This window comes from Hordeum vulgare, chromosome 2H, assembly GCF_904849725.1.
Source record: "Hordeum vulgare subsp. vulgare chromosome 2H, MorexV3_pseudomolecules_assembly, whole genome shotgun sequence".
NCBI lineage: Eukaryota > Viridiplantae > Streptophyta > Magnoliopsida > Poales > Poaceae > Hordeum > Hordeum vulgare.
In genome coordinates, this window is record NC_058519.1 from 606,409,359 (window position 1) to 606,436,592 (window position 27,234).

At 45.8% G+C, this 27,234-nt stretch overlaps 1 protein-coding gene across 1 annotated transcript; it reads left to right on the forward strand.

Moving 5' to 3' along the window:
* The first annotated feature begins 11,225 nt into the window (after positions 1-11,225).
* Positions 11,226-12,593, forward strand: LOC123430757 (xyloglucan endotransglucosylase/hydrolase protein 24-like). Its single transcript, XM_045114596.1, has 3 exons — positions 11,226-11,587; positions 11,690-11,889; positions 11,985-12,593. The coding sequence occupies exons 1-3, from the start codon at positions 11,303-11,305 to the stop codon at positions 12,337-12,339; spliced, it is 840 nt and encodes a 279-aa protein (XP_044970531.1). The 5' UTR covers positions 11,226-11,302; the 3' UTR covers positions 12,340-12,593.
* Positions 12,594-27,234: the final 14,641 nt, after the last annotated feature.

Below are 27,234 nucleotides of genomic sequence, written 5' to 3' on the forward strand. Positions count from 1 at the left end.
TCTTCCTGATGTTCTAAAACTTGAGAGGCGGAACAAAAAGCTACCCCGACTAGGGGTGGGGGAGACATTTGACCTCGTCATGTGATGGGTGGTAGTCGATCGCCTAGACCTCAATGATGTTGTTAGTGCTGGAGGTGGCAGGGAGCCATATCCCCCTCTTCATCATTGCCTTTTCTTTGGTCGTCACCACCACGACACCCTTTTCCTTTCCGGCCATTGTCGGAGGTGGGAAAGGAGTTGCACGGTGGATGGAAAGGGTGGTTCCGAGTTCTGTTCTCTCGGCGTTGGAGCTTGGGTGTTGGGCGCAGAAAGCAAAGATGAGGGTGTGGGGATAAATTAGATTAATCAACATCCTTATATATATGAGTAAAAAGTATCAAAGTGTACGATATTGTGCGATAATTAATCGATTCCCAACACGTCGTGCATAATATACGCATGTGAGTCGAAGGGTTTTGTTGATAATGCCGCTAGAAGTCCGGTGCATGGGCCCTTTATAGGAGGACGTTCCAATAGTAACAACCTTGGGCCGCTGTAAAATCTGACCTAATGACTACTGTGGGACTTTTCGGTTCTACTCGGTATAGTGGTACTTCGGTTTTCGGTCAAAAGTTGTCAGAACACGACCGAGTCGCCCCACTATGCCATTGTTGTGAGACTTCACTAGTAAGCTACCTTGGCATGGATAGGGTCTTCAGATCCAATGATAAGAAAAATATTTCTTAGGGAGCTATGTTGGAGCTCCTCGGATGTGAGAGGTATATTACTTTTTTGACTATGGTTAGGTTGAGGAAAGATGCAGAAATGATGAACCAGTTTGCAAAGCTGAAGACCAGTAAGAGCGGGCAAGCGGTTCAAGCACCTGTCCTTGGCTTGGAAGACCAGTTCAGGGGCTACTAACTGTGTCATGGATTAGGGGATAATAATTAACCGCATCGTCCCCCAATCATTGGTTGGGCCGAGGACCCCCATGCAACAGACAAGTGGGGCATGTTTGTCATGCCCCACGGTGTATTCAAGATGGAACCATCCAAAGACTTGGCGCATACTTTAAGATCCGTTTGAATCATCAACATTTTTATCCCTTGTAACTGACCTACATGTAACCCCAAGTATCCACGGTGTCTATATTATCTAAGGGGGATAGTTCGTAGGGTTAGAGTCCTTCAAGTACGATTTCGCGAAAGAGCATCCTATACTTTGTATCCTCATCCACAATCAACACCATAAAAGCAGGTCGTAAGGTTTAACCTCTTCAAGAGGACGTGAACCTTGGTAAATCTGGGCATGGGCAGCCCGGCCCGATGACCCGGCCCGAAAAACCTGGGCCGGTCCGGTCTGGGGCTTGCAGTTCGGGCCGGGCTTTCAAGCCCGGGTAGCAATTCGGGCAAGGCTCGGGCTTGCACAAATCGCCATTTTACACGGAGGCCCGGCCCGGCCCAGACCGAAAATCCCCTTTTTAGTTCGTTCATGCCGGGCTTGGGCCTGATATTTGGGTTTTTTAGTCAGGCCGGGCCGGGCTCGGGCCTGAGATTTTTGGTTCGGGCTTTCCAAAGCCCGGCCCGACCCGGTGTACGCCCAGGTTTAAACCTGGATAAAATATCGTGTCCCTCTTTGTCTTTTTTACCATCTAGCTAAAATCACCAGCTTGCTGTACCTAAGATCTTCTGGATTCAACTCGGACAATGGCCATATGGAATCAGGCCGCCAACTGAAATGGGTGTACTGCATTAAAACATGAAATTTGGGCCAATGTCAAACAATCAACAGAGGCAGCCTCTTGCATCATAAACCTCAACGTGCCAAGAGAAGCAAGCAAAGGAATCAAATCCATGATCATTTTCACCTCGGATATTTGACAGGACCGCAACAATTATGGGCAGGTTTGGTTCATGACTAACCTTAGGCAAAGTGTGTCTGCCACAAAAAGTATGGCTAACAAAATGGAGACCACAAGTGTGGCAAGATTTGGCAAAAAATTGAGGGGTTGTTTGGTTCCTAGCCACACCTTGCCACACTTTGCCACAACTTACCTTAGGCAAGTTTGACCAAGTTAGGTGGGTGTTTGGTTCTAGCCACACCTAAGGCAAGCATTTTTTAATGAGTACTAAACCCCACATGTCATAAACACAAAAAGTATGACAAGATTCCCTTAGGCAAGCCAATGTGTGGCTAACAATTTGAGCAACTCAAGTAAGGCAAGTGTGGCAAAAATAATGTGGTAAGATATGGCAAGGATAGTCACAATCCAAACAGCCCCTGAGTCTATGACATGTAGACCATATACCTATAAAGTGTCGCAAGCCACACGTGTGGTAATGAACCAAACACATGCCTAAAGTATTGTGGCATGACTAAGCACTAGTAGAAAAAGGGCCTTTTGTCCCGGTTCGTAAGGGCCTTCTGTCCCGGTTTCGGAACCGGGACTAAAAGGTCGTTACTAATGCCCTTGGCCTTTAGTCCCGGTTCTTACACGAACCGAGACAGATGGGCCTCCATGTGGCCGGTGCGGCGAGCCTGGGCAGGGGGGCCTTTAGTCCCGGTTGGTGACACCAACCGGGACCAAAAGGCATCCACGCGTCAGCATTTCCGGTGATGGGTTTTTTTTAAAGGGGGGGGGGGGTAGGGGTTTTTGGGGGGTTAATTTAGGTGTTTCATATATTGTGTTAGCTAGCTAATGAATAGAGAGAAGTGTCCTCTCTTATCTCCGTGCTTGGTCGACGCTGCATACTATACGTATAGAGAGGACTAGACACTAGCTAGTAAGCAAATGAAGGAAACAGAAGATCGTCATGAACATATGCAAAGAAAGAGAAGTGATATCGACCACCTCTCCTTCTCTGAGAGATTGGTCGAACAACAAGTTCTCGTATATCTATCCGACGCTACTGGCTACATATATACAATATAATTATCTCTTACAATATAATCTCCTAATTAAAATTCAACTGATTAGGGTTCACATAGTATTCTCCGTCTTTAGCGATCACGTGGTCAAGAAAGAACGCCGCCAATTCCTCTAGAATTCCTCGCATACGATCTGCTGGTAGGAGTTCATTCCGCATCCGATATATCTAATTTGAAGAAGGGGGTCAATATATATATATGAATAAATGAAACTGAACATAAATGATGGTAATAAAATAAAATTGTGAATATTATTATTTACGCACGTCATATAGTTTGTCAGAGTAGCCCTGCTCACAGGTCGTGTGGCGGATGGACTCGCAAATGTAGTATCCACAGTAATCATTCCCTGGTTCCTGCCACAACCACTTTACAAGAAATAGAGGTCAATCAAACTGATAGTTAGCAAGCATGCTAAATGGTATTGATGAAACTAGCGCTTGAGTCACTAGGAGATGCGTGGAACATGCTACTATAGTACTTACTTTCGGGTGTCTAAATTGCAGCTTCTTCGGCAATCCCGGAGTTTTTGCGGTGAATTTTTTCCAAACCCTCTCAGACAAAGAAAACAATTACTTGATATCAGGAAATGAACAAAGTTGCCAATATGGTGCGATAATGATCGATTTAACTTACTTCTCTAGAATTTCAGTCATGTCCGCATACTCGTTGGGATCTTTTCGTCTCGAGTCTAAGACGGTTACTAGTCCCTGCTCAGCTTAATCTCTAGGAGAATATAGTGGAAGTTGCGCACGCATGCATAACTCATCAATTACATTACTATAACCTTGACTAATAAGGGAAACCGAATATGCACAAGACAATAACACTCACTGGAATTCGTAAGGGAAGAGTATTATAGCTTTGTTTTGATTCAATACAAACGATTGTAGCAGGTTGGCCTCGGTATCTTTGGCCTGATATTTAATCATAAATGCATCTATGAGATTTATGTTAATGAACCCAATATCACCGATTTGTCTTTTCTTCAATTCGACTATCTTCAATCTGCATATAATATAGTGAGGATAATTAAAAATACATGCAATGAAAGAGCTGACCTATATATAGAGACTTAATGACAGAAGTAGTACTACTTACAGGCCGTAGCAAGTGATCATTAATTTATCGAGGGCCAGGAGATTGAAAAACGGGAAGAACTCCTCAAATGGAACCATCAACAGTTCAAGTCCAACGAGGTCATGCTCATTTCTAACTCTCAGCGTCAAAATATTACTCCCCCAGACTCTTTGCAAGTTTTCATGTACCAATCATGAAATCTTCGCATCATCGTTGTTAGAGATCTTTCATCTTTGACGAGAGGCTTCCCGTACACGTATTTGTGTTCGTCTACCTCCAATAAATCAAAATGTGCATCATCGGGCAGGTAATCTGCAGGATTGGTACCGCGCAACAAGATCCCTGGATGATTAGCGACGATATCACTAGACACCTTGAGCGGGGGGGGGGGACGATTGGTTCGCTTGTTCGCCGAGCTGGGCAACTTTTTTCCCAGCTCGTCGTTCTGCTAACCTTTGATCACTAACAGTACTTCCCGACCGCTGCGCTTCGATAAATGACTTTGTAATAATGCGCTCATAGTTGCCTTTCGTCGGAGACTTTGGTGGTTTCTTCAGGGCAGCCAGAGTATGCTTTGATTTTACCGGATCTATCTTCTCCTCCGGAGGTGGATGTTTTTTTGCTTTCACCCCTTCAAAGAAGTTCTTCACTTCGGCTTCCACGATCTTCGTGATTTCCTCCTGGCTCCTCTCGTATGGTAACTTCTCTGGAGTTTTCAGAGAAGGTCCGTATCTGTATTGCCTGCCTCTAGCTATAGTGCTAGACGCCGGAGCAGACGGAGCGGCTACGGCTGTCTTTCCTTTCTTACGAGGCAAAGGAGAAGGACGACGCACCGGAAGAGCCGGAGCGGCGGCGGGTCTCTTCCGCCCTTGTTGACGAGGCGGAGAAGGAGAAGGCAGCTGGCTGCTCGGGCGCGTCGGCGCAGGCGGAGAAGGAGGCGGAGTGCCGCCACGCGCCGGAGAAGGAGGCTAAGTGCCCTGATCACTCGCCGGAGGAGGCGGAGTGCCCTGACTCACCGGAGGAGGAGGAGGAGGCGGAGGCGTCCAGTTCGGAAGGTTGATGAGCTCCTTCCGCCATAGGCATGCACCATTCAAAGCCACATCATCAATTTACAACCCTTTGTGACTTCATTTGTTATTTTTCATGCATTTACTGATTATTTTGAGCTATAAGACCATGAAATTGAAAAGCATTTGAAATGAACTCTGAAAAGGTTTCAAGTTGGCATGGTATCATCATTTCACCCACATAGCATGTGCAAGAAAGTAGAGAGGCTTACGGCAAAAACTGGATGCACTTCGTGTACAAAACAGACAATCTCCTTCGAAGTATCAAGGTTTCATACGGAAACTCGTCTGTTACAAAGGGATTTCAATTTTTTTGAACTTATTTGAACCCCCTCGTTTTTCTGTGTTCAAAATGCACCATTCGAAGCCACATCATCAATTTACAACCCTTTCTGACTTCATTTGTTATTTTTCATGCATTTACTGATTATTTTGAGCTATAAGACCATGAAATTGTAAAGCATTTGAAATGAACTCTGAAAAGTTTCCAAGTTAGCATGGTATCATCATTTCACCCACATAGCATGTGCAAGAAAGTAGAGAGGCTTACGGCAAAAACTGGATGCACTTCATGTACAAAACAGACAATCTCCTTCGAAGTATCAGGGTTTCATACGGAAACTCGTGTGTTACAAAGGGATTTCAATTTTTTCAACTTATTTGAACCCCCTTGTTTTTCTGTGTTCAAAATGCACCATTCAAAGCCACATCATCAATTTACAACCCTTTCTGACTTCATTTGTTATTTTTCATGCATTTACTGATTATTTTGAGCTATAAGACCATGAAATTGAAAAGCATTTGAACTGAACTCTGAAAAGGTTCCAAGTTGGCATGGTATCATCATTTCACCCACATAGCATGTGCAAGAAAGTAGAGAGGCTTACGGCAAAAACTGGATGCACTTCGTGTACAAAACAGACAATCTCCTTCGAAGCATCAGGGTTTCATACGGAAACTCGTTTTTTACAAAGGGATTTCAATTTTTTTGAACTTATTTGAACCCCCTTGTTTTTCTGTGTTCAAAATGCACCATTCAAAGCCACATCATCAATTTACAACCCTTTCTGACTTCATTTGTTATTTTTCATGCATTTACTGATTATTTTGAAATATAAGACCATGAAATTGTAAATCATTTGAAATGAACTCTGAAAAGGTTCCAAGTTTGCATGGTATCATCATTTCACCCACATAGCATGTGCAAGAAAGTAGAGAGGCTTACGGCAAAAACTGGATGCACTTCGTGTACAAAACAAACAATCTCCTTCGAAGTATCAGAGTTTCATACGGAAACTCGTCTGTTACAAAGGGATTTCAATTTTTTTGAACTTATTTGAACTCCCTTGTTTTTCTGTGTTCAAAATGCACCATTCAAAGCTGTAAGACTATGAAGTTGAAAAGTATTTGAAATGAACTCTGAAACCAAAGTACATACATAGTTCTCGAGAGCATTAAAACCAAAGTACATACATAGTTCTCATTGAACAACATATAGCTCTTGAGAGCATCTAATTAAACCATACATTAAAATGATGTAAAACATTTCAATGCAAAACAAATGCGATCATAACCGCAACCAAGGTAACAACTGATCCAACTGCATAATGATACCAAGCCTCGGTATGAATGGCATATTTTCTAATCTTTTTAATCTTCAACCGCATTGCATCCATCTTGATCTTGTGATCATCGACGACATCCGCAACATGCAACTCCAATATCATATTCTCCTCCTCAATTTTTCTTATTTTTTCCTTCAAGTAATTGTTTTCTTCTTCAACTAAATTTAACCTCTCGACTATAGGGTCGGTTGGAATTTCCGGTTCAACAACCTCCTAGATAAATAAAATCTATGTCACATTGGTCGGCATAATTGTCATAACAATAAATGAACCAAATAGTTACGAAAAGATAATATATACCACATCTGAATCATAGACAGGACGAGGGCCGACGGGGGCGGATACCAAAACCATCGCACTATATAATAACAAGGAATAATGAAAGTAAGAAAATTAGACAAGTATCTATCTAAAGTCAGAATATTTTTCTTTCAGAAAAAAGATAAGAACAAGAGGCTCACCACGGTGGTGCCGGCGACGAGATCGGCGCGGGCGATCGAGGCGGTGAAGACGGGGCGGGGACGGGGCATGACGGACCGCTAAATCTAGACAAATCTCGTTGAAAATGGAGCTCGGAGGTCGAGTTTCGAGAGGAGAAAGCTTAACTAGTGCGGCTCGGGCATTTCATCGAACACCTCATGTGCATAGGAGGTGAACTAGAGCACCCAAATGCCCTCCCCTCGCCGGCTTGACAAAAACAGAGCACTGTGAAGTGCTCTGCCGCGGCGGTGGGTCTATGTAGGCAAGTTTATTTGTCTCGGTTCAAGCCACGAACCGGGACCAATGGTTGTGGGCCAGCAGCGAGGACCATTGGTCCCGGTTCGTGGCTCGAACCGGGACAAATGGTTCCTCACGAACCGGGACCAATGCCCACGAGGCCCCGGCCGGCCCCCTGGGCTCACGAACCGGGTCTAATACCTCCCATTGGTCCCGGTTCTTGAAGAACCGGGACTAATGGGCTGGCCAGGGCCGAACGATAGCCCTGTTTTCTACTAGTGAAGGTTAGATGTGGCAACCTTAGGCTGGGAACCAAACAACCCCTATGCGTTCAAGGGCGAATCAGGGACGTCATCAAGATGATAAGATAACACTTGAATTATGGCCCCTTGCAGGAGCAACTTTTTTGAAGAGCCTCTTTGGAAATCCACCGGGTTTTCTTTCTTTTTTCATCTTCTCTTTTTCCACTTCGATCACTTGATAAACAATGTTTCATCTGCTCTGCTGCTAAATCATTGAATATCATTTATGCTGGATCTTTTATTATTTATGTATTACTCCCTCCGTTCCTAAATATAAGTCTTCGTAGAGATTTCACCAGTGGACTAGATACGGATGTATATAGACATACTTTAGAGTGTACATTTAATCATTTTGCTCCGTATGTAGACACCTATTGAAATCGCTCAAAAGACTTATATTTAGGAACGGAGGGAGTCCAAAAGAACACACACGTTGTTGCTATGTTCTTGTCGTTTTTGAAGGAAGCCTCTTTTGTTCTTCTTGTACCACTGTACTTTATGCATACGTAAAAATATGCATATTTGCCATATACTTTTGCTAGTGTAGAACTATAGAAGCTCATCTCTTGTGCTGGGCGTATATGCCGGTCCCGCGTGCGCCAAAAGTCCATAGCACATGTACAAACTCATCAAGGACTGGGAGGGAGGGAAACCATACCCACAACACAATTTCAGTTCAGGTTTTCCTCTGCATTGCCCCCATGCTATAGCAACCCGGTGCATGGTTCAGTGCCCATGCACGCCTGAAACTCAGACTCCAAGTGGACGTGGACTGCCCACAGCGCCCACATCCCAAGCCCACTAATTTCAGGCTGAAACTTTTTTGAAAGACACACGCTTGCAACTGAAATGCAATTCAGCAGCCTGGCCTCCGAGCTAAGCACACACACGCGTGCTTCTTTTCCTCCCAAAAAGTTAAAAAAAAACATGTGCACAAAGCAATGTGGTTAATGTTTGTACTGCTCCATCTTGCAACTTCACGGCGAATGGCATCAATGTGACCAAGGCTTCATTTTGGTTACATATGGAAGAATTTTTTATAATCTCATGGCAAAAGAAAAAAAACTTAAGCATTTCGTCAATGTGCAAATAGCAGTGAGCGAGAACATTGTGAGAGCATTTGTGGTGTTGTGATTGTTCGTTTTTGAAACAAAGATATCTAGACGAAGATCATGACATGTTGTATGGTCTTGTACAACATGATCAACAAGGATGAAAGGTAAATGCAAGACCCATGGACTATGAAAATGTTGGCACAACCGTCAGGCCTGGCAGACACACGAATCGCAATCAATCATTTGTTGAGGCGTATTGATAGATTGAAGACCATGCCTTCTATCATCAGATGAATGATAATCTCATTGAGAACGCTGAAGATAGTATGTTTAAACTTTTCCAATTCATTTATTTTTACTTGAACAATATTTAGAATGAGATTATTTATTGTATTTGGATTAACCCTTTGTAATAATATTAAACTGATTATTGATTGTTTTACTTAATTTGTTGTAATTGGATAGAAAGAAGAAAGGATCCTTTGGGGATGTCATTTGTCAGGCAAATTACATTGTGGGGGTGACAATTTCTTGAGAAAGACATGACAATTTCTGAAAACACAAGAATTTACTTTAAAAGTTGTCATGTTTGCTTATACAACTGAGCTTTGATACATCTACGTAAAATCTCTTACGAATTTTATGTATGAGCTCACGTGGCCTAGTTTCGTTGGAAGAAAATAAGGCTCAGGCTCACTCTGGCAAATTCAGGGAGGGGGGGGGGGGGAGATGATTAGAGTATAAGCCGTTAAGTAGGTGTACCACTTCTGTAAAGAAATTATCATGTTCTACAAAACATAATTGTCGTGAAAAACGTCGCAAATACGAACATTGATTGAATAGTACCATTAGAGCATCTCTCTAGCAGACCCGTAAAAAGGTTGAACTCGTATAATTCCGACGAGCATACGTTTCAGTCCGTTTTTCTTGCCAAAACAGACACCGTATCGCAGATTCGGCCTGTAATTTTTTTACTGTGGTCCGAAAAAGACCCCTCCACCGCTATTTATACGGTTCCACCGCTTGGATACGGGTCAAACCCTATCCGCCTCCGCCGCCGCTCCGTGCGCCGCGATTCCTCTCCCACTCTGCCCCAATTTATCACCGTCGGTGAGCCTAAAAAAACCCAGCGCCTCGTACCGACCCATGAACGGTCATGTAAATGGTGGGGATGACACGGAGCGCCGCCGCTGCCTCATCTCTGATGCCACACGCAAGCGGGGGGGGGGGGGGGGGGGCATGGAGGTGGCTCAATTATGGTAGCTGGTCGCCGCCGGCTTTCGAACGCCGCGAGCTCGATGAGTACGAGCGGCAGATCGCTATCCGACGCCACGCCTCCTCCGGCTCCTCTGCCGCTGGGAGCTCTTCCGTTGGCTCCTCGAGCTCGCGGTGGATCACACCGGTCAAGAGAGAGCCGGAGGAGCTCGGGCAGCTCACCTTCAAGCTTGAGGCCGACGCGGACCCGCCACGTCAAGGCGTCATCGGCCCCGAAGACTACCTCCCCCGAGGCAGGAGGAGGAGGCCACCTCGTGCGCCCCATCATGGAGCGCTTGGTGAGGGAGGCAGAGGAGGCCGACGCGCGCATCCATCGCGAGCTCGAGATCGAGGAGATCTTCCTCGATTAGGGCTTCGCGGCATCGCACGCGCACGCGTCCAAGGAGGCAGATTTGCGCGTCATGAAGGCCGAGCAGGCCAAGGTCTGGATCAACCTCGACTTCGACGAGGACTGAGCTCCTCCGGCTCCTCCGCCGCGTCGTCACCGTCGCATCCGACGTTTTTGGTAGCCTAGGTTTGGGTACGTTGCATGGCCCGCAGATCCCTCCTATGTAGTACTGTGATGTAGTTTGATGAAGAACTATCTATGATGTATATGATGATCAACCATGTATGATGAATGTCTTTGCAAGTTTCTCATGCGGATGTTTTTTCAAATTTAACAGTTTCATATGTGGGGTCTGATTTGCAGCTCACGAATTCGCCTCGTAAATACGATCTGCAGCGAACTATAGACATACGGGGTCTATTAAAGATGCTCTTACCAAAAAGAAAACAAGAAAAACAATACAAACTGAATTACGGAGGGTGTGGCTAGGTTTTAACAAAATCTCAATCAAATGAGATAGTATATAAAAACAAAATTGAAAAATTGAAAAGAAAAAATTATACAAATTCCGATGCAAGACCAAAGGCATATACTAGCATATAGCATCGACTAAGATATAACCAAGTGTAAATCAACCGAGACTTGTCGAATTATGGCTATTCCGTGTTTACCTACGACCTCCGCAGCTCCCCGGCCGACCTCCGCAGCCCACATGCGCCTCCGTCGTCGCGCGCACCTGCTGTGTCCGGGCTGTCATTCTCCTCCTCCTCGATCGATTCCTTCCTTCATTCATTCCCCAAACCGCCTCGTGATCAAAATTCTATATAAGCCTCGAAACAGTCACACACACACACACACACCGACCCATCACCGCACCACCGGCCGTCCCTCTTTCAGCCGACTGATCCCTTTCATTTGATCGCACGACTCCTTTCACGAGCTGGTGATGGCGGTGAGGTCGAAGCAGGCCTATGCCCGCGTGGTGCTCGTGGCGCTCTGCATTGCCGCGAGGACGGCGGCGGCCTGGGGGAGAATCGACGACCGCCTGGAGGTGCACTGGGGCCGTGGCGGCCACGGGACGGTCTCGGGCGACGGCCAGGTCTTGTCGCTGGCGCTCGACCGCAACTCCGGCTCCGGCTTCCGGTCCAAGGACACGTACCTCTACGCGCGCGCCGACCTGCAGATCAAGCTCGCCCCCGGCAACTCCGCCGGCACGGTCACCACATGCTACGTACGTAAGATAGCTGGCTACAATACCCTTTCTGAGGCTCGATCAATGTGAATTTGTTTTCGTTCGATCGGGAGCTCACATATGCCAATGTAAATACTGCAGCTCCTGTCAGAGGGGTCATGGTCGAACCACGACGAGATCGACCTGGAGTTCCTGGGCAACTCCACCGGCGAGCCCTACACGCTCCATACCAACGTCTACATCAACGGCACCGGCAGCAAGGAGCAGCAGTTCCACCTCTGGTTCGACCCCGCCGCCGACTTCCACACCTACTCCATCGTCTGGACTCCCCTGCACATCCTGTGAGCACCCCATCCCATCCACAGACCACAATGCGCACCATGGATGACCAAATTAACCGACGGTCGACGTGAATTGCTCGCCTGACGCTCTGCAGTGTGCTGGTGGACGGCACGCCGGTCCGGGAGCTGAAGAACCACGCGGACAGGGGCGTGGCGTACCCGTCGTGGCAGCGGATGCGGCTGTACGGGAGCCTGTGGAACGCCGAGGATTGGGCCACGCAGGGGGGGCGCGTCAAGACGGACTGGTCGCTGGCGCCCTTCGTCGCGCAGTACCGCAACTTCACCGCCACCACCTCGTCGCCGGGCGGAGGCGGGTACTACGACCAGGAGATGGACGCGACGGCGCAGCAGGCCATGAAGTGGGCGCGGGACACGTACATGGTGTACAACTACTGCGCGGACCGCACGAGGTTCCCCTACGGCTCGCCGCCCGAGTGCTACATGCCGTAGAGATCCGGTGATGCTTCTTCCATCGGTTGCACAAACTACTTTGCGTGCAGGGTTGGTTACACATACACATGCCGGTAGAGCACAGAGCACTAGAGCTAGGGGGATCCAGGGCAGGGTATACACACATGCTAGCGTTGACCTCATTTCTTGTCAAGATTTGTTCATTCTTTTTTGTACAAGATAAACAAATACTGCCTATATACATAGGCAGGTATGTTCATGCTACTTCCCATATTATCTTTAGGCCTGTTTGGTTGGTGATTACCTTTGCCATAGGTTACTACAGTTGTCATATCTTAGAAAATCTACAGACATGCTTGACAAACCCGATCCCTTAAATGTCAGCAGAGGCGCGGTTCCGAACACCGCCAGTCCACTCCTCAAATGTCCTGCCTCATAATTGTACTACTCATATGGACACCTTAAATTCATGTAAATTCATGCACGTCAATCATACACATGAATATCATACATAAAGAACATTTATTCATAGTGAAAAGTACATAGTCAAACATGAAATTTATTTAAAGTGCATAATCCAAACATTAAACTGCTTGATTTTCATTGTGAGTCCATTTATGATCCACAAGGTTATTTATATAGTTGCATCTGCACCTGATGATCTCCGAGTTGTCGATGCATCTCTAGAAAGATCACGTGTTGCATGTTTTTCCGGGAAGCAGACATGTACTCTGGGCTTTTTAAAACTATGCGTTCGTGTCCCCTTCACCCTCCTTCTCGAAATATCCTTTCGCTTCACTTTATATATAAAGCAACACCTCAAAGTACATGGCGAAATGATCCAATATGATGGAGAGGCTCCCTTACAAAGCATATCAAGAGATATACAACGAACTTAGAACAAGCCTAACACCATACCGTGGCCCGATCAAAGACTCGTGAGCTCCATGACAACGCCCCCAAAAAGGTAATATTACGAAGCGTCGCCGTTGTTGAGTCCGAAAAAACGGACAACAGTTTTACTCGTAGCCCTCCCACAAGAACGAGACCCACGACGACGTCTTCAAGAAGCAAGCGACACTAACGTGCATTGTCACCGCCAGCGTCGAAGATGCTAAACTTTCACTCAGAAACTCGTCGACACCACCGAGACGAGTCCCAATTACCAATGTACGAGGGCCAACCCATCTGCACCGGATTTCAGCCATGCCAGAGCAGACCTGAGCCTCCCGTTAGTACACCCCTTGCTGCTCACACGACCAAGAGGTACAGCCACCACCGCCACCATGGAGCCTGCCGGAAAGCCATCTGTGAAGCCCGCCTTCTAGGACCGCTGCCCTGGCATCTAGGTTCCTAGGCATCGCCAACCATAAACATCATGCCCCCTTAACCACACTAGGATGAGTGGAAGGCATCTTCTTTCACTCCTAGTCCGACATCAGCCACCGGGTCTAGGGCGGCAATCAGACCGTAGGAAGCGCCCACACCTGCGTCCCAACCGGTCCCGATGGACAGGGGGAGGGGATACAACCAAGTGACTACCGACGGCCATCGCCGAGCATGCTCGAATGCCGCCGTGTCCATGGTCTTCGGTGCCAATCTGTCTAACAGCACAACAACACATGGAAAGCTCGACTTAGACTGATGGGACAACCAGGCAGAAAGTAAGAGGGCGCAATGCAGACCAAGTAAGCCCTCGAACTTGCGCACTGCCGGATGTCGTCCACCACCACGAACCAGATCTGTGCCACTTGTAAAAGACGCCACTAACCTGGATCATACCGCCTCTGAACCGGAATAGTCGTGCCGCCCCATCGCCACCGAGGAGGCCTCGAGCAGCACAACTGCAACAGGTCGAGACGCCCCGCCAGATCAATTGTAGATCAGCACACTGCCACATGCCCGCTGCACACCTCACGCCACTCGAAGAAGACACCACTCGAAGCGTCGGAGCACCACTGCCACAAGCACGCCACATCCACCAGAGCTCACTAGGCTGCCCCTCCTGCTCCCGAGGACGCGCCCGCACAAGGAAGGCAGACAGTGGCGGCGCCATGAAATAAAGGCTGGATATTCATCCAATATTTTTTACTCTAAATGTAGTATATGAACCAAACAACACAACACTAGCAATATATAGACAAAACAACACTAGCATATCACCCATTTTGTTCCTTAACTTATTCTTCGCATAGCTCATTGAAGAGAATACCCTTTCAACACAAGTAGTAGCGATTGGCAGAATCAATACCAAATTAAGAAGCTTGTAAACAATATGATATTGTTCATGCTTGTTTGTCTCAACAAGCATAACTGAGATTTTCCAAGTTTTGAAACATTTCATCTCTACACACATTAGTAACATACATGTGCTAGCTGCATATTGCTCTCAACCTCAATGGGAAGAGGACTTGATGTGGATGTAGAAGTTAATTTCCTTTCCTTTGAAGACTTGTCCCACAATTCAAATAGGCTAACATCCTTCTTCTTAATCTACATAACATATCACATAAGAAAACTAGAAGTTAATGAAGTGGCAATGTGAATGGCTTCTACTCCTTATAGCAATCATAGGCAGTGGCATTTATAAGAATCTTTAGATTTCTTAAATAAATAGAGGGAAAAACCTTGCTGGACTTGGAGCAGCGTAGTACTAGAGCGGTGGGGGTGGACTGCCGACTGGTGCCTGCTGGTGGTCTGGTGGAGCCGTGGAGGGCGCTACCGCCAGGCCAACGGCAGCAGGGGGGCGATCGGGGAGGCTGGGTCGCCGGGAGGCAGTCAGGCGGAGGCCGGAGCCCGAGGGGCGGGGAGGGAGATCCGGAGAGGGCGAGGCGTCGGGCGGCCGACCGTATTGGAGGAGATGGAGAGGGAGAGGGCCGGCTGCCATTACCGCCGACGCAGTGGCCCACGGGTAGGTTAGTGTTGAGGGCTTGGGCGGGAGGAGAGGGACCAAGGGGAGAGATCGATGTTTCTACGTCTCGGACTAGCTCGCGCAGGTTACCGGACGTCCTCGCTGGCTCGCTCTTCTATATCGCTGGACTAATATGCCTATTAAAAAAATGAGCGAAAATCTTTGGTACTCCAAGAAAGTCCCAGGAATACCCCTAGCAGCGCCCGTGAGGGAAGAACACTACCTCGTTGTAGGCCGTCACAGCGTGTCGTTGCCAAGCAGCGGGACAACACCGAGAAGGAACAATCGATCCCTCCGCCACCACCTACATTGTAACACCCTCGATTTTACCCATTTATTTCTTTTGATTTTGGTCTGGTTTTGCTTTTTCTGTGGCTTGGTAGTCTTGGAACCTGAAAGGACCACCCTTGGTTTCTCTTCCCTAGTGGCTTGCCAACATTTAAACCATCCCAAGACCTTGTCATTTCCATCTTGAGCCAATTCCAATAATATTTTCCCTGGGAACATTTCTTTTTCTATTAAAGGAATAACCCTGTTGCTCTGGGTTGTGAAGCAACCTACATTTCTATCATTCCAAAAATTCCCAAATAATTCTCATAAATATCTTGGGTCATATCCTCCTAGGATATGACAAAATCCTTCCTTGCCGTGTTCAAAAATATTTGACAAATATTCCTTTTCTGATTCTTCCCTAGCTGTCAAGTTGTGAAGCAAGTGCCCTTTATATGTGCTTTCTTGCTCTCAAACTTTTTAGGCATCATGACAAAATTCAACTCAATTTGGCTAGTAAATAATTCTTGGCAAATTTCCAAAATTTCTGATCCACAGGAAGCTTTGTGAAGCAAGTGCTAGCTAAGAGTATTCAAATGAGTTGAAATTTTTCCATGATCTCAATATTCTCAAATCATGACTCTCCAGCAAATTTGAGCATCACCCCATCTTATATGTGACCACAACATCAAACCTTTGTCTCTGGTCATTATTTTGGATTGTGAAGCAACTGTACTCTATGTTGTTCCATAATTTCTGAAATTTTACCAGGACATTCTCCTCCCTATAAAATATCTCTCCACCAAATTTGAGCTCATTCAATATAACCAATTCTTCTCGGCTATTTCTCTAAGATTCTGATCAATAGGATGCTGTGTGAAGGAAGTACCACTTTGGTTTATCCAGATGGTATGAAATTTCTATAGTGTCTTCATATGCCAAAATAACTAGCCTCCTCCAAATTTCAGCTCCATCTCAGTTGTTAGGTGAGTGCCACATCAAGATTTGTATTCTGGACCACATTGGCCAGTTGCAAAGCAACCCTATTAAATCTTGGTCATTTTGTTCTCAAACTTCCCAGGATTATGGTCCTTCCTAACCTAAACCTCCCAGACATAAGCTTTGGTTCCTATCTCTGTTCATCACAATAGTGTAGTCAAGTTTACTACAGCAAACTTGCAGTGATCCTTACCATCACATGAGTTACCCATTTGCTGATATCTCTCCTCCGGGATGCCTTGGGGAACAAGGACTACACCCCAGACAAGGTGTTCCAACCTCTCTTGTCCCCTCCGAGCAAGTACACGCGGTGACCACACGGCCGGCGTGCCATATGCGCGCTCTGTGCATTGGGGCCCTCGGGGTCGTCGGTTTCCTCCTCTCCCTCGCCCCTAGCCATGTCCAGGGGCTTCCCCGCGTCATCTTCCTTCGCTCTGGACCCCTCTCTCCCTCTCACGTCTCCTCCTACGCGGTGTGACAACCGCGCCCGTGACTTGCAGACGCTGTCGCCGTTGTGTCCTGTTGCATGAGCTCTCCCGAGCTTTCCCGACCTCGCCTGAGCCATCTCCATCCCTCCTCGAAGCTGCTCGACACCGCTACCAGCCATCCACACCATCCCCGGGCTCCAATGCGTGGCTAGGATCGCCACGGCGTCCGTCCTCATCTCCTCTCGTCGGCCGGCCATAAAAGGCGCAACCTCGAGTCTCCCCAGGCATCCCCAGCCACCTCAACCTCTTCCTCTCCCTCTTAGTAGCGTCCCCGGCCACTCCCTCGAGCCCGAGGAGCTCCCCTGTCCTTGAATTGCCGCCATGGCCGCCCTCGGTCTCCTCTTAAATTTGCCCATCTCGTGCGCTTTCCGCCTCCGCCGAGCCCTCTATTGGACTAACCCGTCACCGGAGACCACCCCTGTCCCGTTCCCCTATCTCCGCAGCTACCGAAGCACTTCCTCCACCGTGGAGTCGCCGCCCTCGGCCACCGTTGTAGTGGCTGACTCGGGCCATCCCCGACGCCCTCTCTGCTACCCAAGGGCGCAGGATGGAGCGGCGCATCCATCCCCGGCGGCGTACAAGCCCGCCATGGCCTCCCGTCGCCAGTGCCGGAGAGGCCGAAGCCGCAACTGCTCTTTGTCGGGGAGAAGAGAGAGGAGGAAGAAGAAGATAGAGGGAGGAGAGAGAAGGGGTGCGAGACCCACCTGTCGGCGAGAGAAGGAAGTGCCAACAAGGATAAGTGGAAACATATTTCCATGAATACGCTTTGCTTCGAGGAAAGCCTATTTTCAGAGAGGTGCCAGCCGCAGTACTGACAGGGGCCCATGTGCAATTATTTCTTTTTCAGATCAGTTCCTCGCAGAAAAACCCTTATATCTTTTTGCCCGTAACTCCGATCGAGGTGATTCCAAAGCCCACGTCTTCGTCTCATCGAGCCTGTCATGTTGGTATCATTTTTACTATGTGTTCCCACAGTGAAAATAACCATTTTGCCCTTGTCCGTAAACAGCCCCTCCGATAGAGAACTGTTCCCGCGAACTCTCCGCACTTCTTCTTGATGGTTCCTTCACCCCGAGGCAAGCCACAACCCTCATTTGCATAATTGCATTGCAATATCATAGTTTAACCAGTTATTTTAATCGCAAGTATAATTGTTTGTAGTATGGATTAGGTTATGCAATGTTTGAATAAATTCTTGAATAGGTGACTACCATGTTGAGTACGGGATTGTTAGTAACTAGTATTTTACCCACTAGTTGATGCCATGACGTTGAAGATTATTGTCTATGATTATTTTGGATTTCATCTGGCAATTCGTGGATATGAATCAATAGCAGTGGCTTGAGCTTATTGGTTATTGGATTACTATGATATCATAGTGTCAGCTATGACAGAAATATTATTCAGGGATAAGATAATTAGTTGGTTGATCTAGAGTCACCTGTCCAGGCTTATCCATGCAACCACATTTGCCAGTATGGGACGGCCTTGACTTAGTATGATTGTGTGCTCTTTCACCAGTACCTCCAGACGGGGAAGGTTATGCGCGCGCTACCCGATAGGCGGCAATAACCTTGTGAGCTCAGTTGAGTTGTATGGGCCCGTCCCCGTTTGGGACAATTTAGTTTGACCACGACGGTGCCAGGTATCATGAGGACATAGCGCCCACCCAGGGCAGGACTCCGGGGGAGGATGAATGCCGGTGGTACGATGGGAGAGTCACGGGCCAGACAGGTTTTATTGGAGCAACGCTGGTCCACCCGAATGGGATCATGAGGCCAGGTACTCCATAGTGTGGGTAAAGTGCGCAACCTCTGCAGAGTGTAAAATCTATTCGAATAGACGCGTCCACGGTATTGGACAGCCCGTCCAGACCTCACTAGGTGATCAATCATGACCATAGTAGTGTTAATAATGATGGAAGAACTTGTCTGAGTATGGTAGCACTTGGGCATCATGCGTGTGACAAGTCTTGGTGTCCGTCTTGAGAATATTCCCTGAAGGTTCTTGGTGAAATCATGAGTTGGTCACCAGAGTACGGTGAGAGTAGCCTGGTATAGTTATTTTCAACAATCCCCTCGGTGATGATAAATCTTTACCTAATCTTGATTGCTATAATGTTGTCTTGCCTTAATGCTGATGTTTGTTGTCAGCTTGCCAGTACATTCAAAGTACTCACCTGGCGTGTCATGCCAGTTTGCACGTCATGCCATGATTGCGTGCTTGTCGAGGATCCCGAGTTGCGAGCTAGGATACGCGTTCCAGCCAGAGTCCCTACGGAGTGGAGTCTATCACCACCGCCGGTGTTCCATTGCTAGCGTAGAATTACCTTAGGAAGGCGTAGTATCGCCGTGGTGATGTAATCCAAGTACCCTTGTAACCTTTTCCATAATAAGAAGGAGCTGATTTGTTCTATGCCAACGGTACCATATTTCAGAATACTTCTTCCTGGGCTGGAATACGGGGCGTTCCGGTTTTCTCTGAGCCGGGGTGACACATACACCCCCTCCCCCGCGCTACCACGCCGGTGGACATCAAGGGCCATGGACGCCCACGCCACCGCTGGTTTCTGACGGGATCCGCTGTCCCGGCGCCGCCGTCGGCCACACGAGCTTCACCCTCATCCTCGACATTTATTTTGTGTAAAATGACACAACTTGTCATTAATTGCCACAAAGTCTCTGATTTCCATATCATTGCAGATCCACGCACAATACCTCAACATATTTGGAGCACTTCCAATGCCCTCTTCACAAGCTTACCCACTTTGAATAAGAGAGTGGATTTTCAGCTTCCGGATGCCTAGGTACACTCTATGAACCGTAAAACAAAGAGTAACAGAAAAATAATTCAAAAACATCTTAAACTTTGCAGCATCGAAGATGATCAAACGTTCTAGGTGCTTGTAAATTTTCATGTAAAAAGATTATTCGAGGGGCTCTACACAAGAAATTTGGTGCTTCAAGTTTTGAGCACTTTTAGCACTCAAATCTGTCACTTCTTTGCTACCTTTTTATATATGATATTTTGGTATGAAAACTTACAAGATCCTATAAAGTTTGATCATCTTTGATGTTGCAAAGTTTTAGATTTTTAAAATTTTGTTTCCTATTTTTAATTTTTTTACTGTTTAAAGAAGGTGCCTAGGCACACCCGGGATCTGTTACAGAGTTCTCCTTCGAATAGTTTAGGCCTTTCAAGCGAGATGCATGCCATGTTTAGTTAATTTTTATTTTCATTTTGCCTTCTTAAAAGACCGGTTGAAACCAAGTTTACATAGCAAAGGCACGAAGAGCAATACTAATAAAAGGGTGCTTGGATCCAAGGGACTTATTTTAATCTGAGTAAAAAGAGTCTCTTTAAGAGCCTAAAGTTCCAAGCACCCCTGACTAAAGAGGGGCTAAAACTAGTCTTGAGACTAAAACTTTTTAGTCAGGGGAACCCCTACTAAAATATGGATTAGTCCTCTCTCTTCTCATTTAACTCTCTCTACTAGTCTAGAGATGGAGGATAATAAATGCTCATTAACTTGATTTTAGTCACTTTAGTATTTGAGTCCAAGCATGGGTGAGGCTAGCAAGTTTTAGTCCCACTACTTTTAGTCATGGGACTAAAACGTATCGAAGCACCCTCTAAACCACTAGGGAGTACTAGCTAACTTGCTTGAGTAGCGAGTAAGCTTGTGGACAAAATAAGAAAATTGGGACTCGGCAATCTGTCACTGGTCATTCATCATCAATCGTCATATGGAAACTAGGAGCAGCACGGGCAGCCAAACGGTTGTGGCAACCGGAGATCCTTGATCCTTCTCTTGCCTCCTGCTACCAGCCGTTCCACTTCCTGCGGGCCGAATAACTGGCTCGACAGCGGCCGGCATCGAGCAGCTCAAGGCTTGGACAGTGGTCGAGGAGGGCGCCCAGCTGGGCCTTGCCGATGCAGCCGCTAGACATCGGGTCAATAGCTCCTGTGCGACACATTTGATGCGAATTGGATCCTGTGCGACACATTTGATGCGAATTGGATCCTGTGCGACGTTTCGCTGGCCCAAATAGCCAAAGTCCCACTCGGGCGATTAAAATGGTCGTCAACGGGAGTGAGGTTATGTTTAAGACATGTGGGTCCTACTTCGCAGATCGTCAACTTACGGCCCCACTTGATAGTGCATCTACTAAAGGGCCCCACTTGACAGTGCATCTGTCCCCGTGCCTGGCCTGTCTGAATGAAGCTCTGTTGCTCCCGGTGGTGAGCCGAAGACGGCGGCGATGCTTTTGTTGCAGCGGCGGAGCTTTCGATCTCGGTGACAGCGGCGGCTGTGGTGAGTGAATCTGGAACCCTTGTCGAGCCCGTTCCCTTCTATGTCATCTCACTGCAGTTCATGTTTCCCTCCTCTGTTTTTTTGGCGATTTGATCCAGATTTGGGTGGGGCGGAGGGGGGCTAAAGGTGATGGAGCCTCCACAGACAACAACAACGTTGACTAGGTAATCTGTGCATCCTTTCCATGCTATGTGATGCCTCGTCTGCTTCCGCTAGCTCACAGTGCGCGCCATTGAAAAACAGGGTCGATGATGCTCGGACATTTGAATTCACTATCGAATTCTTTCCTTCTAAGGCGAAGCTAGGTGATGGTAGCTTGCGGGACATAGAGGGAGATACTATTGTGAAATGGGAGGTTGAATTATCAGAGATTGATCCACAAGAACTACAGAGCATGGAAGAGAAGGCCGTGAGGAATGTGGTGGAAAAAATTGGGGAGAGCATTTTTTGGGGTCCAGAGCAAGAGGTAGCATTGTTATGGTTTGATAATTGGAAAGGAGAGTATGTGAGAATTGAGGATGGCGAAGAGATGGTTGATGAAATCGATCGACAAAATGGCTGGACAACCAAACAAACTACATTTCGTGCAGAGCTCGTTGATCTGAAATCAGATTCTAAGGTTGGATATGTTCCCTCAAAATTGGCTGCACATATGGTAGATGATGATTGGGATTTAGAGAGGCAGATAATGCCCATGTGTACGAGTGAGGTGACAGTATTACATGAGGGGGCTGATGCAGATGCACAAGAGGGCTCTGATGGTGTTGCAAGGGTTCTTTCTGTTGATTGGAATTTGGTTGAATTAAATGAACCAACTGATTTAGTCATTGCACCAATGGATGACACTGAGATGGCCAAAAATTTTGGCATTCCAGTACCTGATGAAGATAAGGAAGAGAATGATGAAACTACTAACCCGCTTACTGATGCTCAAAGAGATATATGTGAAGATGTGGATGGACAACTGATGGAAGATGATGCAGATGATGTTGATGATGCACATGATGATGAGTTGGTAAATGTCTATGACAAGGAAAACCCTGTTATTGTAGTAGGGAAGTTGTTCCCAAACATGGATGAATTTAGAATGTGTTTCAAGACTTATGCCGTCAAACATGAGTTTGATGCCAAGACAAAGTGGACTGACAGAAAAAAGTTTTATGCAAGATGCAGAGGTTTTGATGGAAGTGTCAAGCCTTGCAAGTGGTACATATCTGCTAGACGCCAACCTGATGGAAGTACCATTAGGGTCAATCAAATCCCACACCAACATACTTGTATTACAAGTTCACAGAGAGTATCAACCATGACATCACAGCTTTGGATTGCAGAAAAGATCACTCCTATTTTAGCCAAGAAACCAAATACTACTACAAAGAAACTTAAAGTAGACTTGGAAAAGCAGTACCCAATTAAGGTGAAGTATAACACAGTGTGGAAGGCAAAACAAAGGGCAATGAAAGAATTATATGGTGACTGGGCAAATACATTTAGGATGCTTTATAATTTCAAAGCAGAGGTGGAGAAGAGGTCACCGGCAGTGTTGTGGACATAGATACTGAGGTAATAGAGGAAGGAAGAGTCCTTTTCTCAAAGTTTTTTATGGCTTAAAAGCCTTGCATCGATGGCTTCAAGGCAGGTTGTCATCCATATTTGAGCATAGACTCATCGTTTTTGACCGGCAAGTGGAATGGTCAATTGACAGCTTGCAATGCTTTAGATGGACACAACTGGATGTTCCCTGTTGCTATTGGCTTGTTTCAGTCAGAAACAGAGGTCTCATGGACATGGTTCATGATGCAGTTGAAGAGATGCATAGGTCCAGTGTCACCTTTGGCAGTCCACATAGATGCATGCAAAGGGCTAGAAAATGCAGTCAAGAATGTGTTCCCCCATTGTGAGCAGAGAGAGTGCTTCGGCCATATGTGGATGAATTTGATCAAAAAGTTCAGAGGGGAAGAATTTGGTCGCATGTGGCCAGCAGCAAGATCTTACACTAAACAGGCATATTCATATCATCTTGGTAAGATAATGACAACATGCCCTGAATTTAGTCCATGGGTGAACACCTACCATTCTCTATTATGGTGTAGGTCAGGATTTAACACTGCCATCAAGTGTGATCATATCAACAACAACTTGGCAGAAAGTTTTAACAACAAGGTGAAGCAGTTGAAAAACCTGCATGTGCATGACATGGTTGACCAAATCAGGATCATGATCATGCGCTTTTAGGAATTGAGAAGAAGGATTGGTGATTGTGTGCAAGGGGACAAGCTTCCTGCAGTGGTACAACAGGTGGTCAACAGGAGCAGAAATCTTACACATTTATCTGTTGAAAAATCTTCTGTGTGGGGTGCTGAAGTTAGAGATACCAAAAGTGATAGAAGGCATGTTGTTAACACTGGCAACACACTGGGAAACCATGTGATCATGCCATACTTTTCTTGGCCTCCCGACCAAAGATAAACATGCACCCTTATTTGCACGAATATTACTCAGTAGAAAAATTCAAGGCTGCATATGCAACTCCAATTCCAGCACTTACAGATCAGTCTCAGTGGCCTGAAGTGGACATAGAATTTTCCATGTGTCCTACCTAACAAAAAGAAAGGCTGGTAGGCCTAAAGAGAGCATATTCAAGGCATGGTTTGAGAGAGGTGGGAGTAGTAAAAAGGGGAAGGGAAAGAAGGATGGAAAACCAAAAAGGTCCCAGAAAGGTAACAAAAATAGATGCAAGTTGTGCCAGGAACTTCGGCACCGAGCTGGATCTTCCAAGTGTTGTTACACTCCTAAAAGGCCAAAGTATGTGTGCTAATGTTTTTTATGTTTACTATTTGACTGCATGTAACATCCCAAAAATATAAAATTTTGGAATGTTAGAATAATTATTAGATCGTTTGTTTGTTTGCTTGAGTGATTGAAAGCTTGAGTGAAATTTGAAAACTTCTCAAAACTTTTGAATGAGAGGGAATAAAATGACTTTCCCCATCTCCGATGAATTCAAATTCAATCTTTTAAAAGCAAAGAGAGAAGATGACATGACTTCTTCAACTATAACGAATTTGAACGGAGTTTGCATTTGAATCCTTTCAAAATATGTGCCCTTGCTTCTATATTTTTCTTCCCCGAGAAAATGCCCCGACAAAATTCTTGCACGCAAGAAAGAGCGGAGGAAAATGACCCTCCAAAATGTGAGGCATTTCTGAAATATTTTGAGCCAAGAAGACCCAAGTTATATCGAGAAATTAATTGCCAAAAAGAAATAAAACATTTCGGGATTTTCTAAAAAACATTTTTTTTGAAGTATTTATTTTGGTAGTGGAAAAATGCCCATCTTTTTGGATTTATTTTTCTGAAAATTTTAATATATTATACCCCTATATTCCGAGGATATTCTATTTCCTTTTAATCGTATTAATTCCTGTTTTAATAAAAAGGGAAAGAGATATCTTATTTTAGGAATGTACTTGGGCCACGTTAGGAAATCAATCTGGCCCAATCCCACCTTCTTCTTCCTCCTCACGAGCTTCCTTGTGTGGACACGACAGAAGCTTCCGAGCAAGTTTCCCTCCCCCGATTCGTGGGCTACACTTCCTTCCCGAACCTCCCACCACCCCTATAAGAACGCCCCTCCTCTCCTCGTTCCATTTTCCCCATCAGCTCGCCCTCTCCCTGCCCGTAGCCACGACGCCCCCACCATTGTTGTTCCTGCAAGGAGCCGAACAGAAGAACGCCCAGGAGCCTCTGACGCCCCCTTCCTCGCCTCCGGGACCCCCTCCGCCGTTCCCCCTCCCCGCCGGCGACCTCCCCACCTCGCCGGAGCAGCTACCTCGCCGGAGTTCTTCCTCTGTGTCACCCATGGTGAGATTCACGAAATCCCGTATTGCAGTTTTTTCAGAAAATTGCAATCTTAGAAAATTCATATCTATTAGTCTATAACTCCGAATTAGGTGATTCTTTTTGCGTTGGATCACAAATTTTATGTAATTTCTGTAAATATATAATTTGTCTATGTTTGGATTTATAAAAATTGAGTTAGATCAGATTTGAATTAAAGCTTGTTTTTCTTATTCCGGGAGTTTAAAAATAGCTTTTAATTTGAATCTTTTTGCTGATGCTTCCTATTGATCATATTTTTCAGTAGTTTAAGTTTCAATTTTTTTAAAATATTTTTAATTGGGGTTTTTACCAAAACAGATTCTGTTTTAGTTCTTTTAGGATTATAGCTATTTCTTTTTATATATTTGTTTTTAAATTAGTTTCTTTTATATTTTAGAAAGTTTATATTTGGTTTTCTGTTAGATAACAGTAGGTTTGCAACAAGTTTTGATTTTTATTTTTATATGTTATCATGAAATCAATTCTAGTTCCCTAATAACTTGCAATTGGTTTCTCCACTGTTTCAAATCCCGTTTGGAAATACTTTCAAAAAAAATTTGTGAAAAATACTTTATTTTATCTTAGTTAAATTTATATCTTAGTTCCTTGTTATTATTTTCTGTTGGACAAGAACTATTTAGTGTTTGATGTAGTAGAAGACTCCTAGCTTTAGTGAAGTTTCTTTCGGATTCCTATTCGCTCTCTCCTTTGTTTTGATTGCTAGAATGATTGCTAGTATGAGTGCTTATGTAAATGATATGTTTGTTATATAGATTTCATCGGAGTGTGACGAGTAGTCTATCAAGTTATTTCTCGAGAAATTCTTCTTCGTCAACATCACCAGGCAAGTCACTTTGATCATACTATCACCTATGTTTTATGCATCGTAGTTCTACCATCCTATGCCCAATTGCATGCTGAGTAGGTACTTGAAAATTTTAGTATAGATTGTAGTATCATGTGGTAGGCACACAACAACCCCGATACTTGGCCCCGGGACGACAAATTTCATATTGCTATGCTTGAGTAGACGGGATTTCGGTTGAGTGCATAACACGAGTGATGCGAGGTTGATTAAATAATCAAGACCGGTTAAGACAAGATTTTCAAGACCTCGGACGCAATGCAACTCTGGGTGAAGGACGGTTGATCGGCTCCCTAGAGAACCCAGTGGATGACCCGAGATGCTGGAGAGGCCATGACATCCTGCGGAAAGCTTCACCCAGGCTCAAAGGGACGGACGGATATTTTCAAGACCCAAGGCTTACCTGCACAGCCACAAGTCATTATGGGCTCTGGCTTGGTTGGACAACGCGGCGACTCTGGACAGGCGGTGCTAGCAGATGTAGAAGAACGGTAGGATTGGATGGGCACCGACAGGGATTCAGAGGGACCCGTTGAAAGACCATGTTTTGATCATCCGGTCTTCAAACACCCTGAAGTGCGAGGACATACACGGAGGCGATCAAATCTTGTGGGGAACGTGTGGAAAACTCTGCAGAATACTCAAACCTAATCGATTAGCCGTGTCCACGGTCATGGACAACTTGAGCCAAAGGAACTGAAGTTATCTGAAATTCTCAACACAAATAATAATATTGATGTGGCTATTATTGACAACATGGGTACGAGAATTGGTTGGTGGAACTATCTCGTTAACAGCCAACAATGTAGTAATATTTTGCTTTTAGCCCCTCTCTTGATGTAGGAGAAAACTTGCTTTCCGCTAAAAACTTATAGCCCCACCTGCCATATATGCATATAGTATAGATGACATTTTACCCCCTCTCATATGTGACTTGCTGGCATATTCAATATGCTGACCTACACGGCTGCAACGTCTTATGTTGCGGATATTTTTCTTCGACGAGTAAGAGTACGATTCAGGGTTACGGTCTACACTCAACTTGCCGTTCGTGTTTATTGGGACTCCACTCCCTTGTCTGCTTCCGCTGAAATATTTAAGGTATATATCAGTTTTACGCTATTTACATGTGATTGCACTTTGATATATACATTGATGTACTGTGTGTGCCAGCATACTGATCCAGGGATGGCATAGATACACA

What these genes read in the sequence shown, in the direction of transcription:
- LOC123430757 (XM_045114596.1), top strand. Translation starts at nt 11,303, where the DNA reads ATGGCGGTGAGGTCGAAGCAGGCCTATGCCCGCGTGGTGCTCGTGGCG. An exon ending in GCACGGTCACCACATGCTAC is followed by an intron (nt 11,588 to 11,689) that starts GTACGTAAGATA and finishes TAAATACTGCAG; the next exon opens with CTCCTGTCAGAGGGGTCATG. An exon ending in TGGACTCCCCTGCACATCCT is followed by an intron (nt 11,890 to 11,984) that starts GTGAGCACCCCA and finishes GACGCTCTGCAG; the next exon opens with TGTGCTGGTGGACGGCACGC.